Genomic DNA, 15,100 nt, shown 5'->3' on the forward strand with positions numbered 1-15,100 from the left:
AGAATGAGACAATCTTCTCCAATCAGAATGTGATTGCAAAACTTTGACCGACAAGAGTGTTTTGTGCACTCCTGTCGGTCGCAGTGTCTCATTCTGGGAGACATTGCCTCTGCATGTCTCCAAGAATGAGACAATCTTCTCCAATCAGAATGTGATTGCAAAACTTTGACCGACAAGAGTGTTTTGTGCACTCCTGTCGGTCGCAGTGTCTCATTCTGGGAGACATTGCCTCTGCATGTCTCCCAGAATGGAACAATGTTCCGCATTCATAACTTTAACGCGGAAGTTTGACCGACAAGAGTGTATTGTGCACTCCTGTCGGTCGCAGTGTCTCATTCTGGGAGACATTGCCTCTGCATGTCTCCCAGAATGGAACAATCTTCTCCAATCAGAATGTGATTGCAAAACTTTGACCGACAAGAGTGTTTTGTGCACTCCTGTCGGTCGCAGTGTCTCATTCTGGGAGACATTGCCTCTGCATGTCTCCCAGAATGGAACAATGTTCCGCATTCATAACTTTAACGCGGAAGTTTGACCGACAAGAGTGTATTGTGCACTCCTGTCGGTCGCAGTGTCTCATTCTGGGAGACATTGCCTCTGCATGTCTCCCAGAATGGAACAATGTTCCGCATTCATAACTTTAACGCGGAAGTTTGACCGACAAGAGTGTATTGTGCACTCCTGTCGGTCGCAGTGTCTCATTCTGGGAGACATTGCCTCTGCATGTCTCCAAGAATGAGACAATCTTCTCCATCAGAACTGTGATGCAAAACTTTGACCGACAAGAGTGTTTTGTGCACTCCTGTCGGTCGCAGTGTCTCATTCTGGGAGACATTGCCTCTGCATGTCTCCAGAATGAACAATGTTCCGCATCATAACTTAACGCAAGTTTGACCGACAAGAGTGTATTGTGCACTCCTGTCGGTCGCAGTGTCTCATTCTGGGAGACATTGCCTCTGCATGTCTCCAAGAATGAGACAATGTCTCTCAATCAAATGGATTGCAAAACTTTGACCGACAAGAGTGTATTGTGCACTCCTGTCGGTCGCAGTGTCTCATTCTGGAGACATTGCCTCTGCATGTCTCCAGAATGGAACAATGTTCCGCATTCATAACTTTAACGCGGAAGTTTGACCGACAAGAGTGTATTGTGCACTCCTGTCGCGCAAGTGTCTCATTCTGGGAGACATTGCCTCTGCATGTCTCCCAGAATGGAACAATGTTCCGCATTCATAACTTTAACGCGGAAGTTTGACCGACAAGAGTTGTGCACTCCTGTCGGTCGCAGTGTCTCATTCTGGGAGACATTGCCTCTGCATGTCTCCCAGAATGGAACAATGTTCCGCATTCATAACTTTAACGCGGAAGTTTGACCGACAAGAGTGTATTGTGCACTCCTGTCGGTCGCAGTGTCTCATTCTGGAGACATTGCCTCTGCATGTCTCCCAAGAATGAAATCTTCCGCTCAGAATGTGATTGCAAAACTTTGACCGACAAGAGTGTTTTGTGCACTCCTGTCGGTCGCAGTGTCTCATTCTGGGAGACATTGCCTCTGCATGTCTCCAGAATGGACAATTTCCGCAATCAAAATGTGATTGCAAGTTTGACCGACAAGAGTGTATTGTGCACTCCTGTCGGTCGCAGTGTCTCATTCTGGGAGACATTGCCTCTGCATGTCTCCCAGAATGGAACAATGTTCCGCATTCATAACTTTAACGCGGAAGTTTGACCGACAAGAGTGTATTGTGCACTCCTGTCGGTCGCAGTGTCTCATTCTGGGAGACATTGCCTCTGCATGTCTCCCAGAATGGAACAATGTTCCGCATTCATAACTTTAACGCGGAAGTTTGACCGACAAGAGTGTATTGTGCACTCCTGTCGGTCGCAGTGTCTCATTCTGGGAGACATTGCAAAATATTATGCCATTCCGGGAGACATGCATTGGCAATGTCTCCCACAATGACACATTGCGACCGACAAGAGTGCATAACACACTCTTGTCGGTCAAAGTTTTGCAATCGTATTCTGATTGCGGAATATTGTCTCAATCTGGGAGACATGCATTGGCAATGTCTACATATTTCAAAATATTCTATGAACATTTCAATTTTTGAAAAAAACATATTTTTTCCAAATATATTTATTATCATATTTCTAATAATATTTCCTAAAGCGTCACTTTTTACTTCCTCGACGATTATTTCCCTCTCAAAAAATTCAATAGCTTACATTTTGACAGAACTTAATATGTAACACAAGAGATGAGTTTTATTTTTTATAGCTTTTTACAGTTTTGAATGTCCCATGTGAAATACAGGTTTTCAATAAATCACTATTTTTAATTTTAGCTTATTATTATCACTTGTATAACACTTAGCAATGTTTTATAAAACAGTTTACCAATGATCATTTAAAAATCATTTTTCTCAAAATTTTCAATTGCTCTTATTTTTCAATTTGATGTAAGCTGCAAAAATCCTTTTAAACAATATTATTCACAAAGAGAAATAAATGGTTAGAATTTTGCAAATTACCTCAGACTTTTCAGAGGATTGAGTGGCAACTCAATCCTCTGAAATAGTCTGTGGTAATTTTTAGTCTCTACACTATTTCAATATAAGCTCCATTTTTAAACAGTTTTTAAAAATCGAGCATTGAAAAGTGTGATGAGACTTATGAATTATTCAATTTTTGAATTCCCTTTTGAAAACCCAATTGACTTTTCAGACCAACTTTTTAGTCATTATGATAGAAGCTGACTACACATTTGGTGATGCCTATGGTTATGATATCAAAGGACTAATCGGGCATGGAGGCTATGGGGCAGTATTCCTTGCATATTCTTATCAGTACAAGTGCAATTTTGCCATCAAAAGAATATCCATAGAAAAATTTATGGAGAATGAAGTCCAATGTATGATTGAAATCAAATCTCCATACATTGTTCCATTGTACATGTATCATATCCATAAAGAAAATGTCTATCTCGTCTTAGAATATTGCCAAGATAATTTGGATAATTTCATAACATCCTCTGGTCAACTTCCAAAGAACAAGATATATGAATTGGCCTTTGGCGTCGCACAAGCTGTACAGGCATGCCATGAACAGGGAATCTCTCACAGAGATATTAAACCTCAAAATTTCCTCATTGATAATTATGGAAGAGTTAAGATATGCGATTTTGGACTTTCAATGAAAACAATAACAAACTCATTAAATCAAGGAGGAACATTAATGTTTGCGAGTCCAGAAATCCTGAAACGCAAACCAGTTGATAATTTTTGCGCAGATATTTGGGCACTTGGAGTGACTTTCTTCTTTATATGCACTGGAAAATATCCATGGTCATTAAACTCAATACAGAATTTTTATGGATCAATCATAAACGGAATCTATGAAGAATATCAAATAGAAGACAAGTTTATGAGAAAGTTAATAAGAAACTGCCTCAAAGTAGAGCAAAACGAGAGACCCTCAATCAAAGAAATTGTTGAAACATTAAGATCCAAGAAACAATCTCCTCCGGCCCTTCCAAAGCTAATTAGCAAAGTTTCAACAAGGAATTCTCTTTCAACAATACTTCGTGATAATAGAAAGAGTGTTTGCAACGGAATTACTAGATATAATAGCTATTCATGAATTTAATTGTTTATATTTTTAAAATTTTACTATGCATCTTTTTAAATATATTGATTTTTGATGATTTGTAACGCTAATGGAGCGATAATATTATGGCATTCAGAAAATTATTTCAATTGAAAATGAAAATTTATTGAGTTATGATTTGTATCTGAATTTGTATTTTATGATTATTAATAAATTCAATGCCAATTGAAAATGATATTTATTCGAAATTTATAATTAATAATAAATATGAAGCCACTATAAATATAGAAAAAATGGACCTTTTTTTATGAAAACTGTTTTATTTCGAATTTTTTTTTAATGCTGAGATGGCTTTTTACAAAGAATTTTGTAATATCCATCAGCACTGAAATCATTAACTCTAGCTTCATGAATCAAACCTTCACAAGTATACAAAATTCAAGATTCTACAAAGTTCCAAATGTTTTTATTTCTGAAATCCCTACGAAGGATTATTTATGCAGAATACCATATACTGAGAAGTATTATCTATACAAGAATACCAATTTTACAGAAAACAATCTTCAAATCTCTTTACTTGGAAATTTCAATTCAAAATTAGTACAATCTTTTCTTTCTCAATCATATTCAATTTATCCGACCTTTAACAATAACTCATATTATGTTTTGTCAAAAGTGAATACTTCCATTTCTGACTTTATATTAGAAAAAGAAATTATTTCACAAAATTCAGCTTACATATCCACATCGCTTCATTCCTTTTGCTACAAAAATTCATTTCGTGATTTTATTCGCTTTTTCAACAAATTTATTTCCCCAATTTTATTTTGTTTTGTCATTTTGTTCTTATTTTTTAAGCACTTACATATTAGATTGCAGCCAAAATCCGATAACACATTCAATGTTTTCTTTGTTTCATCATCACAGCACTTACTTACTCCATTTCCAAAAAATATTCCTCAAAAAGTCGTCAAATTTCTGAAAAGCATTCACTACACAGAAGACATACCCAATTTAGTCTTTGTTAGTCTTGGTAATGGCAGCTATGAACTCTTCCAAGTTGTTATTTCCAAAATTAATTTTGGAATTTTCCAGGTTTCTCTGTTCAGGACATTCAGCAGTACGACAAACTGGGAGAGTACTACATCCATGAAGGGCTCAGTCTACCAGTACTCAGATTGCGACGAAATCGTGAAATGTCCCGCGACAATTAATTTCTACTCAGACTCCACTCCGACAGCAACAGTTTCCATCAAAACAGGACGGCAGAACTCGCAGTTTGTCATCGGCTGCGACGAAAAGAACGAGCTTCCCCTTGGCCGCCAGTCCCTCGAGATCGAAAAATTTGTTTCCATCCAGGAAAGTTTCTTCCGCGAGGGAATCCTTTCCAAACCATCGCTCTCCAAGTTCATTTCGATCATGGGGAGCGTCTACCACAACATGGACTACGCAGCCCTCGGAATCTTCTTCTCCGACGGCGGGACATTCAAAACAGTCGTGAAATTTGTGCGCGAAAAGAAACTTTCCGAAAGAGTAGAATCAGTCGCGAGAGATCTCCTCGAAAACGGACAGCCGACGAACACAGAGGTATCCTGGATGAACTTCAACCAGTACAGGCTCGGCTGCCACACGATAAACATCGAGTCCACGAAGTACATCATTGTCTTGTCCGCCGACGCATCCACGAACATGCTCAGACAGACGGAGTTCTTCACTCACGCGATTCTCACGATTCTGATAATCCACAACCACGAGCACATCGTGAAGAGGGAGTTCTCCAACGAATTCAACACCCTGCAGAACCTGCTGTCGAAGAGCGAGTACCACATCACTGTTTTCGAGGCCGTGGAAGGAAAGTTAAAGTGGAAGTCGCAAAGCAACAAAAAACCCAAAATTCCTTTTGAAGTTGTTTTCAGGAGAATTTTGGTTGCACTCAAAGAAAAGGATTTAACTCACTTCTATTTGAGTTTTTGGGATGAAAACAACAACAAGGTCGTAGTACTCGTCAATGCAATGCACTCTATGACGAGAGACAACGAAACAATTTTGACAGTAATTTACAGAGAAGTGACTGAAATTTGGTCAAAGGATATTTATGATGATAGCTACCTCTGCGAGTCGCTTTTGAGTGGAGTCATGATGAATCTCACTAGAGTGAGCAAGGACGGAACGATCGACTTCCATGAGAAGTGCCAGATATTCATGGGCGAGCAGCCTCCATCGAATTTCACTGTCCTGACGAAAATTGGCCAGAGCAAAATAGCAAAACAGTTCCTCAATCAAAAGATAGACAACATGAAACTGCTGAAGAAAGACGGATCTTCTGTTTCGGCATCAACTGTGCCTGCAAACACAAAAGACTTCTTCTTCTTCTACCCTGACTTGGCATTGTCCAAAATGCTCTTAATTGTCTACAAAATGATGCTCGGAAATAATCAAAAACCGTTCAAACCGTCACCAAGATTGAATGGGTCTAATTCTGTCGAAGTGATACAGCTGGACAACTCTGTTTCTTCTCTCATGTCATTGGCCGATCAGAACAAATCTTGCGCCAGTTTCGGAAGCATCGTGTTCCAGAGAAATGAAAATAATTCATCAAAAAGTGACACAAGAAAAATCAGGTCACCAAGTCAAATCCATCAGAAGCCGGAAATCATGAATGATAGTTTTATTATCAGTGAAGAAGGCGAAAGCAATAACAGAGTCATAATCGAAAACAACGACGATTTGCAACAAAAAACAAAACAAAATTTGTTACATAAAAGTGACACAACAATAGATCGGCGTTCATTCAATTTGCGTCGGAAAGGGAGTGCCAGCGAGATGAATTTCCACATCGGCTACTCCAGCACACAGTCCAAGAGCGGCCAGAGGAGGATGAGCGGCCTTCTCGACGACGACTACGAAGACATCAGAGTTTCCATCATGGACATCGTCAGAGACACTTTCTTCGACATCAGGATTCCCTCGACAGAGAAACCGAGAGTTGTCTGGGACATGCCACACGAACTGAGCGACTCCCCGAAAGCGTTGAACCACCTTTTGTCATTGACAGGAATGGTTTATGGAAGAGATTACACCAAGTTCCTGAACTGCGTGAAAGACAGCTTTGTTTACGGAATTTCAAACACAATTCTGCTTCTCCACGACCTGACATCGATCAGGCCGTTTCTGGTGTCGGTCGAGAGAGTTTCGACAGTTCTGACTGTTGTTTTCGAGAGTCTGGAGAGGGAGTTCATTACGAGCCACACGCAGAATATCGTGATGAACGCGATGGACACAATAAATCCGAGCAGACACATCTACGCGTGGCGCCATGTTTTCAAGGAAACAGATGACGGCATCCACAGCTCTGTTCCAAGTGGATTCCACCCTGCAGTTTTCACAGACACATCGTTTAGACTCGTTGTTTTGCCGCACCAGAGAATACACTTGATGAATCAGATGCAGTCAGGAAATGTCGACACTGTTGTCATTTTGAATTTCGACAAACCAAAGTGGTACTACTTGAAGGGAGTGATGACTGAGCAGGGAGAAATACACGGAATATCAATCTGCGCACCGCCTGGATCGATTCCGATGTATTTGTCGCCTCAGGAAAGGATTTCTTCCGCAAAAAGATTGAGATTGGCTTTCAAGAAACTGAAGAAAATCATTAAGTTCGATTCTTCTGAATTGAAACAAGCAATGGAAGAAGTCAAAGTTTCTGCTTATTTCGATTGATTTATATTTTTTTTATATATTTTATATATTTTTATTGTTTGTTTGTTTGTAAAATATATTAAATATGATTCAAAATCTGATGTTTTTATATCTAACTAAAGAATTCAAACAAAAATACAATTGAAATTTATGATATTAATCATCATCTCTATTATGTCTTGTATATCTATCATATGAAGCAACCAATTCTCCGTTAGTTTTTCCTCTAAATGGCGGAACAGGGAAAATCCAAAGTAATTTACAGTTTTTATCGCCGCATGTATCTTCCAAATTATTGCACTTACCTTTATTATACTTAGATACATCAATATTATTCCATTTTTCCCACGAAGTTCGGTTCTGACAAGCAGATGTACAGCCAGAAATGACAAAGCCTAAGCAAAGCATGCAGAATGTAGATGCAAAGATTAGCATGAGTAGGAACATCATAGTTGTAAAGTCCATTTTGAGGTTATTCTTGAAAACCAAGTAAATTTTCTTCCAACCGGAAAAAGCATAAAAAGCTGTGTATAAAACACCGTAAACATTAAACAATATGAAGGGTTTGAAGTTTCTCTTGCCAATCCATGTAGCAGTCCAGCCACATAAGTGGTCGGGTTTAATAACAATTCTTCTTGCTGATTTTGATAGGATACAGCGCGGCGGCATATCACCTTCATGCGCCCATTTGTATTGCTTTTCTGTCGAAATAACTCCATCAAATGGAGATTCAATTAATTGGTTCAAATCTTTTTCAGGAGTGTAAGGATATTTGGAATTTGTAGCTGCATAGAATGGGTAGTACCCAGGACCTACTTTAATGACCATTATATATGATGTTATCCATATTAAAAATAAATATGACAAAATTCCTAAGGCAATATAGTAAAATAGCTTTCCCCATACATCAGGCATCGCCAATATATACATGGCAAATGATGATATCATTAGGATAATTACAAACATAGGCATGCAAAGTGAAATCTCCCATTCTCCTAGGAATGTTGCCTTAATATTAGGAATATATGTATATTTACAAAAACACCCACAACATCTTTTGACTTCAGGGCTTGTCAGACCAGGAAATCCTTCAATTTGTGAATCTAATAAAGGTTCATTTAGATTCATTATTTTTGACATGTAAATATTTTGACAATAGATTTTTTTTACAATGTCTTATTATCAGATAGATATCAATCCTTCCAGTATCAATCCTGGATATTCAGAATACAACGAGGAAGAACTTGCAGAGATAGCGCGTGCAATCGAATTAAGTAAGCGAGAACAAGAAGATTCAGATTATATTCGCAGATTTGTATCTGATAGAAACAATTTGGTTCCAATATTGAGTCAATTACCAGGAGTCAAGCCAGATGATCCGAGATTTGAAAAGTTTTACACTCAACAATGAAAAAAATAGTTTGTAATGATGAAGTAATATAACTTCTAGACTTGCATGTTATTAAATTTATTGATACCTAACAAAATTTACAGACAATCATTCTCAGAACTTTGAAAAATTTACATTTTTTAAAAGATTTTACAAGAATTCAAATAATTAAGCAATTGCAATAAATCACATTCGCAAAACACTTTATTATTTTCAAAGTTTAGTTCTTTAAGTCAATTTATTAAATTTTTATTTTTCGATCATTGTTTGTAGATTTCAAAATTAATAAACATTCTATAATTTTGTATGCATTATTAAATGGCATACGTTATTTTTCTTATTTTTAAATTTAATCAATTTTTATTTCGAATTAAAGATATTACTAAGCATTTAACCCAATAAAAATCCTTCAAAATATAAATTTGGAGATATTTTCCTTTCAACATAGGATAAATATGATAGTTTAAATGATATATTTTCAAATATCTTTGTATTCCATCTGAAATGTGTACAAACTGGCACAAATTAGTGCACGGTTATACCCAACCTGCGAAAACATGTCAGAATGCTGAAAGTTACGCAGCATGATTTTCACTTCTACAAACTTGTAGACTACATTCAGAAACCGCCCGATAAACCAGCTGAATTTGTATCTGCATTGCAGTCATTACGCGCAAAATTTTCATTAAATTGGTTCGAACCGTTATTAAAAGAAAACCCAGAAGCATGCATTTCAAGTATCCTATTAGTATTGTTTACAATAGCAAATAATAGCGATGCTAATGTCAAAATTAATGCATATTCTGCTTTAGGTGGCTTTTTATTAACTTTAACTCCAATAATACCGCTTAACATGCTACGTGGCTTATCAATCGCTATACAAAATGCAAAAGCAGAATCACCTTCTACATCAATTGCTATCATTTCGAGTTTTCTTTATGTTGTCAAATACGTGAACCCCTTAGACTTAGAGAAATTCATCATTAACACACCAGTTCTACATCACTTCAGTGTTGATGTTAGTGATTTTATCCAACACGTCCCTCATTTGATAAAATTGATGCGACCACTGCCAATTCAGTTCCATCAAAACTTTTTACGTAGCTTATTGATATCTTTTGGTCGTAATCCAAATCATTACTATGTTTCTTCAACAATAGAATTAATATTGCTTAATCCAGAAATTTTATTGAAAGATATGTTTTCCTTCTGCATTGGAAACAAGTTAGATCAATCTATTTTGGCATTTGGACCATATTTGTTCAGTGATGATACTTTATTTAATCATCTTACAGCAGAAAATAAAGATTACGTCCTCCAGCAAGGACTAAACATCTTAGAGCAAGAAAATTCGATACTTCAAGACTTTGAACAAGCAACTGGACTGCTATGCTCTTATTCATTACGCCTTAAATCTTCAGATTACAGAGAATTTTCAGAAAAATTGAAGTCAATTACATCAAAACACGAATATCCAAAGCATTTCATGAAGTTTTTACTGATGCTGCCTTCCTCATTTGAAGAATTAAAGATTTTACCAGAAGATCAAAATTCAATAAAAATTTCAAAGATAAAATCACTTGCAAACCTCTTAGAGCAATGCCAAAGTGATGAAACAATGGTAGTTAACATACTGAATGAGTTCAAAAACAACGTTGACTCGTCAGGCGACGTTTTAACAACTTTGATAAACTCAATTTCATCTTCTGTCTCAAAATTCATGGATTTCGACAAGGAAACGCTGAAGAACTTCATGAACTACCTGCTCTCCCTCAACAATCTGACATGGGTTCAGAATATCGCACTGATAAAACTGATTAACCAGATTTCGATTGACGGTTTTTACAATTTGGACGACCAATTCGAGGAGAAAGTCATCATCCTTCTGATGTCTTTCTGCTTTTCGTCTCAAGATGAACTAAATATGGAAGCAAATAAAACTTTGTCAAATTTTGTCACTTTTGATAATTTTCAGATCATTGACGATTATTTGACGAAGTACACAGACTATTTTGATCCGGAGAGCTGCACCAGATTCGTTTTAGTGCTGATTTCGGTTCAGAAAACAACTCCAAAAATGTTGAGAAAAAAATATGTCAAAATTGTGTCAGAAATTGTAGAATTACATTTGACTTCACCTCACTTGGCCAATCTCTGTTTCGAGTATTTGCTAAAACAGAGAGATTTATTCACTTCACCTGACCATTTATTGAAAGAATACTGTTTAGACTGGGTCTGCAGACTGTTTACATCAGTTACTCAAAAAGATCTGCCAGTCACTTCACCTATTAAGTATTCTGACATTTTGCCAACAGTTTTGTCAACTATAGAAAGTGATATTGTTGCTACTGACTTAAGAGTTGTTAAAGAGAGGAGTTACCAGCCACTTTTGTCGTCATTTCTGTTTCTGATTGAGATTTGGCCAGAAAAATGTCAGCCTTTCATGGAATTTTTGGTCAAACTGTTTCCGCTCAGGATCATTCCTTTGTCGTTCAGAGTGTACAGCGACAAGTTCTCTGACAGCTTCACATCATTCTCCAGAGTGATCTGCGAGATATTGTCATGCAACTCTTCGATGCCTCTGACGAAGGAAATTGCGAACTTTTTCATGAACGCGAGAATGGATTTCAAACTTAAGGTTGGCCAAACTTTTCTGGCTCTCTTATCTTCGCAGAATTTGAGCTACGATGAGATCTCTTCTTTCTACAAAATTGCAAAATGCATTGACGAGAAACAGGCAGCAGAGAAACTCCAGAAGCAAAAAGAAAATCTAAAAGATATCAAACAATTGTTACTTTTGAATGTCAAATTGAATGAAAAAATTGACGAAAAAGAACTGTTTGAAAAGGTCAAATTCGATGAATTCCCTCTTCATGACAAAGATTTCTTGGATTTCTTAAATAAAATACCAAAAGTCGAAATAGAATTAACAGATAAAACCAGTGATGATTTCATTAATTTTGCATTTGAACACAAAGATAAGATTTTTATTTTGAATTTGGATGATTTCCAAAGAGAACACCAGAGAAGAATGAAAAAGTTCATTATGACAGAGAAAGAGCAGCAAAAGTTCACATTTTCTCATGAAATGTCAAAGGGGAAGTTCACTTTGTCAGATTTACTTGTAAAAGGGGAAATTCAAAACGAAAAATCTCTTCTTCTGAATTTCTTCAGATTTTCTCCACTCAAAATTGATCAATTAACATTAGACAAAGTTCTAAATGTTTGTGACTCAAACGATTTGTTTATAGAAGTTTGTAAATATGCCGATAAAAACGGTTTGACGGTTAATAACGAATATTATTTGCCATATTTACATTCCGACGACGAAAACCTGCTAAAAGTTTTGAAGCCGTCCCAGGAACAGCTTCTGAAGGAATTCCCTGGCTACACAGAGAAAAATTTGATTTGTGAACTGACCGATAAGTTTACAATAACCGACATTTTGATTGGTTCTAACAAAAGTTTGTTTTTGAGCAAATTTTTGACGAATTTCGAACAGAAAACGAAGAATTTCTTGAAACTATCGCTTTTCTTCACAAAATTCGCAACTGATGCTGATGAGTCGACTGAATTTATTTTCAGCCAGATAAAATCATCACAAGACTTCTCAAACAAAAAATTGACAGCTTTACTCAGAATGATAAGATGTCACTTTTTATCAATTAATCCATATCAGCTTCTCAGGGATTCCAAATGCTACAGACAAGAATACATCCAATTATTATCACCTTTTATGTCACTTTTATCAGATACCATTCACAAAGAGTTGAGTTCTATTTTCAACTACTTTTTCATGGCGAGAGGTCCTGGCGACAGTTTGTTGCAGGGAATTGATGACCACGAGCGACTGTACTATCACGCGGAGATGTTTTCTGTCTGTCTGACAGAAGTATACGCGTTCAGCCAGCAGGGAAATCGACTCAAGAGAAATTACTTGACAGATGTTTTGTGTCTGGAATTGCCTTCTTTCAAAATACATGGTTTGAAAAGTATCACATTTTTACTTAATCGGCCCTATCAACCTTTTATTTGGGAAGTTATTTACGACTGTTTGTGGAAGTCCATTAGCTGCATTGAGTATCTTTTGCGGAATGGAATCTGCGCGTCAGTAATCAATGATTTTGTGTGCGCACTGACAAATCACGTGAAATTTGACAATGTGAAAAGTGATATTCTACCAAAGATTTCGAAATTAACTTTTGTTTCAACGAAAAGTCCCTTATTCAGCAATCTCCTGGATGCTAACTGCAAATTACTCGCAAAGAGTGGATCGATTAAATTGGACATTTCCAATGTTTTGAATTCTATTCCAGAATTTCATGCTGATGGTTATTCGAAGTTTTTGTCTTCTTATTTTGAGTATCTATGTAAAGTCCACAAAAGCAAAAATGACTCTATTTTGGAGTACATTTCACTTTTGCAGGACATCTTCAGGAAACGAAAAGACTTGGAAATTTCATTTTTGTTCGCTTCTGCCCTTGCAAATCCTCCACAAGGTTTCGACCCAATGTTCATCGTGGTTGGCCAGATCTGTGTCAGAAATGACTTTGATATCTATTGCCTTGTTTTGATTCACAGATTTTTGAAGTCTTGTGACAAAGAAATGAAGACAAAATTTGTTGATTCACTAAATGAAGTGAAGAGTGTTATAAATGATGATGAAAAATATTCTGCTTTACTGAAATTAGCAGATGGAGATTATAATCATTTATTGAATTTAATTATGTAAAAAAATTATATTAAAAAAATTAAAGTCATCGTTAAAAATGATTTTTAGTTAATGAAACATTTGTTTTAGTATGTGATAAATATAAATCACATATTTATATGATTCATAATTTAAATTAATTTTTTATGAGACATATAAAATTTTTGATTCTTGTTGAAATTTATCCCAGAGTCATTAACAATCTAATTTTAAATTCAAAAGTCTCCATCATTTTTTTCAAAAAAAAATTTATCATTTTCACATTATAGTTTCTGATATACATACATGTGAAATCAACCAAAAATGTCATTTTATCATCCTCTCAAAAGTCATAAAAATTTTCAATAATATTCAGATATAATTGAATTAATATGTACGGGCATTTGGAGAAATATTTATCAGTAAAATTGAATCTAACTATATGAAATATTAACTAATGATATAAATAGCTGATAAAAATTTTAACGTGCCCGAACGTTTTATACTCATATTCGCTATAAATCTGTGAAGCATATTTACAAATTAAATTGAAATGAACGTTGAAAATTCAAAATCGCTTTTGAAAATCGATTTATAAACAAATTTTTATTATTATCATGGAAGGCTTCACCATTCCAGAACAAATTGGAAAATATAAGATAGTTCAAATATTAGGAAGAGGATCTTTTGCAGTAATTGCTTTAGGCGTTGATGAAAAAACAGACCAAAATGTTGCTATTAAGATCTTTGATCGAAAATCTTTTAAAGAAAAAGGATTTATGAAATATCTTGATATGGAATTAAGATTATCAGAGCGTCTCAATCATCCTTGCCTACCAAAATTCTATGGAACACTGTACGAAAAAGATTTTATCTGCTTATTAATGGAATATTTACCAAATGGCAATCTTATTGATTTATTGAATAGCGGTAAGCATCTCCCATTCAGCGAGAGAATTGATATATGTTTTAAAATACTCGAAGGATTAAATTATCTTCATGAAAGAGGAATTTCACATAGAGACCTGAAACCAGAGAATATTGCATTTGATGATAAATTTAATCCAAAAATTATAGACCTTGGCTTAGCTGCAGAATATTCAGATTATTTATTAACATATTGTGGCACTCCAACATGTATGGCCCCAGAAATACTCTGCCATAAATGCTATGATGGAATGAAAGCAGATATTTGGTCGTTTGGAGTAACAGCTCATATTTTGATGACCCAAAACTTTCCATTTGATCTTGTTAGTATCGCAAAATACATAAAACAAGTTAAATCAGGAACTCTTGAGATTAAAAACACTTGTTTTGGCATTTTGGGTAAAATTATTGAAAAATGTTTAGTAATGGATCCAAGCAAACGCCCATCTGCCAAAGATTTGATAGATCATTTGAAAGATTTCATATCAAGAATGCAACCGTCCAAGCCTCAAAGTTGCATGATTTGCACTTCAAAAATTCATTATAATGATGAAAACCCATATTCAGCACGCAGACAAGCATTTCAATCTAATCATTCTTTAGTGCTGTCTGAACTGTTACAATTCTAAAAGCGATGGAAAATACTACATCAGAATTGTAACACTAATTATTGTGATTCATGTACTATCTGTGTCATCGATTGCAGCATTACCATCATTATCAATATTGAACTTCTAAGAAGATGAATAATTTTTTTCGAATAATAAAATGAAATTCTTTTA

General features: G+C 35.7%; 8 protein-coding genes across 8 annotated transcripts, besides 1 other annotated feature; 6 read left to right on the forward strand and 2 right to left on the reverse strand.

Moving 5' to 3' along the window:
* Nucleotides 1-640: 640 nt before the first annotated feature.
* On the reverse strand, nucleotides 641-991 carry TVAGG3_0643150 (uncharacterized protein; the record flags this gene model as incomplete). The annotated part of the gene is made up of 1 exon (XM_051241352.1): nucleotides 641-991. The coding sequence occupies one exon, from the start codon at nucleotides 989-991 to the stop codon at nucleotides 641-643; it is 351 nt and encodes a 116-aa protein (XP_051087939.1).
* A 396-nt stretch (nucleotides 992-1,387) lies between these two features.
* On the forward strand, nucleotides 1,388-1,729 carry TVAGG3_0643160 (uncharacterized protein; the record flags this gene model as incomplete). Its single annotated transcript, XM_051241353.1, has 1 exon — nucleotides 1,388-1,729. The coding sequence occupies one exon, from the start codon at nucleotides 1,388-1,390 to the stop codon at nucleotides 1,727-1,729; it is 342 nt and encodes a 113-aa protein (XP_051087940.1).
* Nucleotides 1,730-2,214: 485 nt separating this feature from the next.
* Nucleotides 2,215-2,255: a mobile genetic element.
* Nucleotides 2,256-2,745: 490 nt separating this feature from the next.
* Nucleotides 2,746-3,642, forward strand: TVAGG3_0643180 (protein serine/threonine kinase protein; the record flags this gene model as incomplete). The annotated part of the gene is made up of 1 exon (XM_001310559.1): nucleotides 2,746-3,642. The coding sequence occupies one exon, from the start codon at nucleotides 2,746-2,748 to the stop codon at nucleotides 3,640-3,642; it is 897 nt and encodes a 298-aa protein (XP_001310560.1).
* Nucleotides 3,643-3,948: 306 nt separating this feature from the next.
* TVAGG3_0643190 (uncharacterized protein) lies at nucleotides 3,949-7,332 on the forward strand (the record flags this gene model as incomplete). Its single annotated transcript, XM_001310560.1, has 1 exon — nucleotides 3,949-7,332. The coding sequence occupies one exon, from the start codon at nucleotides 3,949-3,951 to the stop codon at nucleotides 7,330-7,332; it is 3,384 nt and encodes a 1,127-aa protein (XP_001310561.1).
* Nucleotides 7,333-7,467: 135 nt separating this feature from the next.
* TVAGG3_0643200 (cysteine S-palmitoyltransferase protein) lies at nucleotides 7,468-8,439 on the reverse strand (the record flags this gene model as incomplete). The annotated part of the gene is made up of 1 exon (XM_001310561.1): nucleotides 7,468-8,439. One exon carries the CDS (start codon nucleotides 8,437-8,439, stop codon nucleotides 7,468-7,470), a length of 972 nt encoding a protein of 323 aa, XP_001310562.1.
* Nucleotides 8,440-8,482: 43 nt separating this feature from the next.
* TVAGG3_0643210 (uncharacterized protein) lies at nucleotides 8,483-9,006 on the forward strand (the record flags this gene model as incomplete). Its single annotated transcript, XM_001310562.2, has 1 exon — nucleotides 8,483-8,722. One exon carries the CDS (start codon nucleotides 8,483-8,485, stop codon nucleotides 8,720-8,722), a length of 240 nt encoding a protein of 79 aa, XP_001310563.1.
* A 181-nt stretch (nucleotides 9,007-9,187) lies between these two features.
* TVAGG3_0643220 (uncharacterized protein) lies at nucleotides 9,188-13,481 on the forward strand (the record flags this gene model as incomplete). Its single annotated transcript, XM_001310563.1, has 1 exon — nucleotides 9,267-13,433. One exon carries the CDS (start codon nucleotides 9,267-9,269, stop codon nucleotides 13,431-13,433), a length of 4,167 nt encoding a protein of 1,388 aa, XP_001310564.1.
* Nucleotides 13,482-14,008: 527 nt separating this feature from the next.
* TVAGG3_0643230 (protein serine/threonine kinase protein) lies at nucleotides 14,009-14,947 on the forward strand (the record flags this gene model as incomplete). The annotated part of the gene is made up of 1 exon (XM_001310564.1): nucleotides 14,009-14,947. The coding sequence occupies one exon, from the start codon at nucleotides 14,009-14,011 to the stop codon at nucleotides 14,945-14,947; it is 939 nt and encodes a 312-aa protein (XP_001310565.1).
* Nucleotides 14,948-15,100: the final 153 nt, after the last annotated feature.

This window comes from Trichomonas vaginalis, chromosome III, assembly GCF_026262505.1.
Source record: "Trichomonas vaginalis G3 chromosome III, whole genome shotgun sequence".
In the NCBI taxonomy this organism is placed as follows: Eukaryota; Parabasalia; order Trichomonadida; family Trichomonadidae; genus Trichomonas; species Trichomonas vaginalis.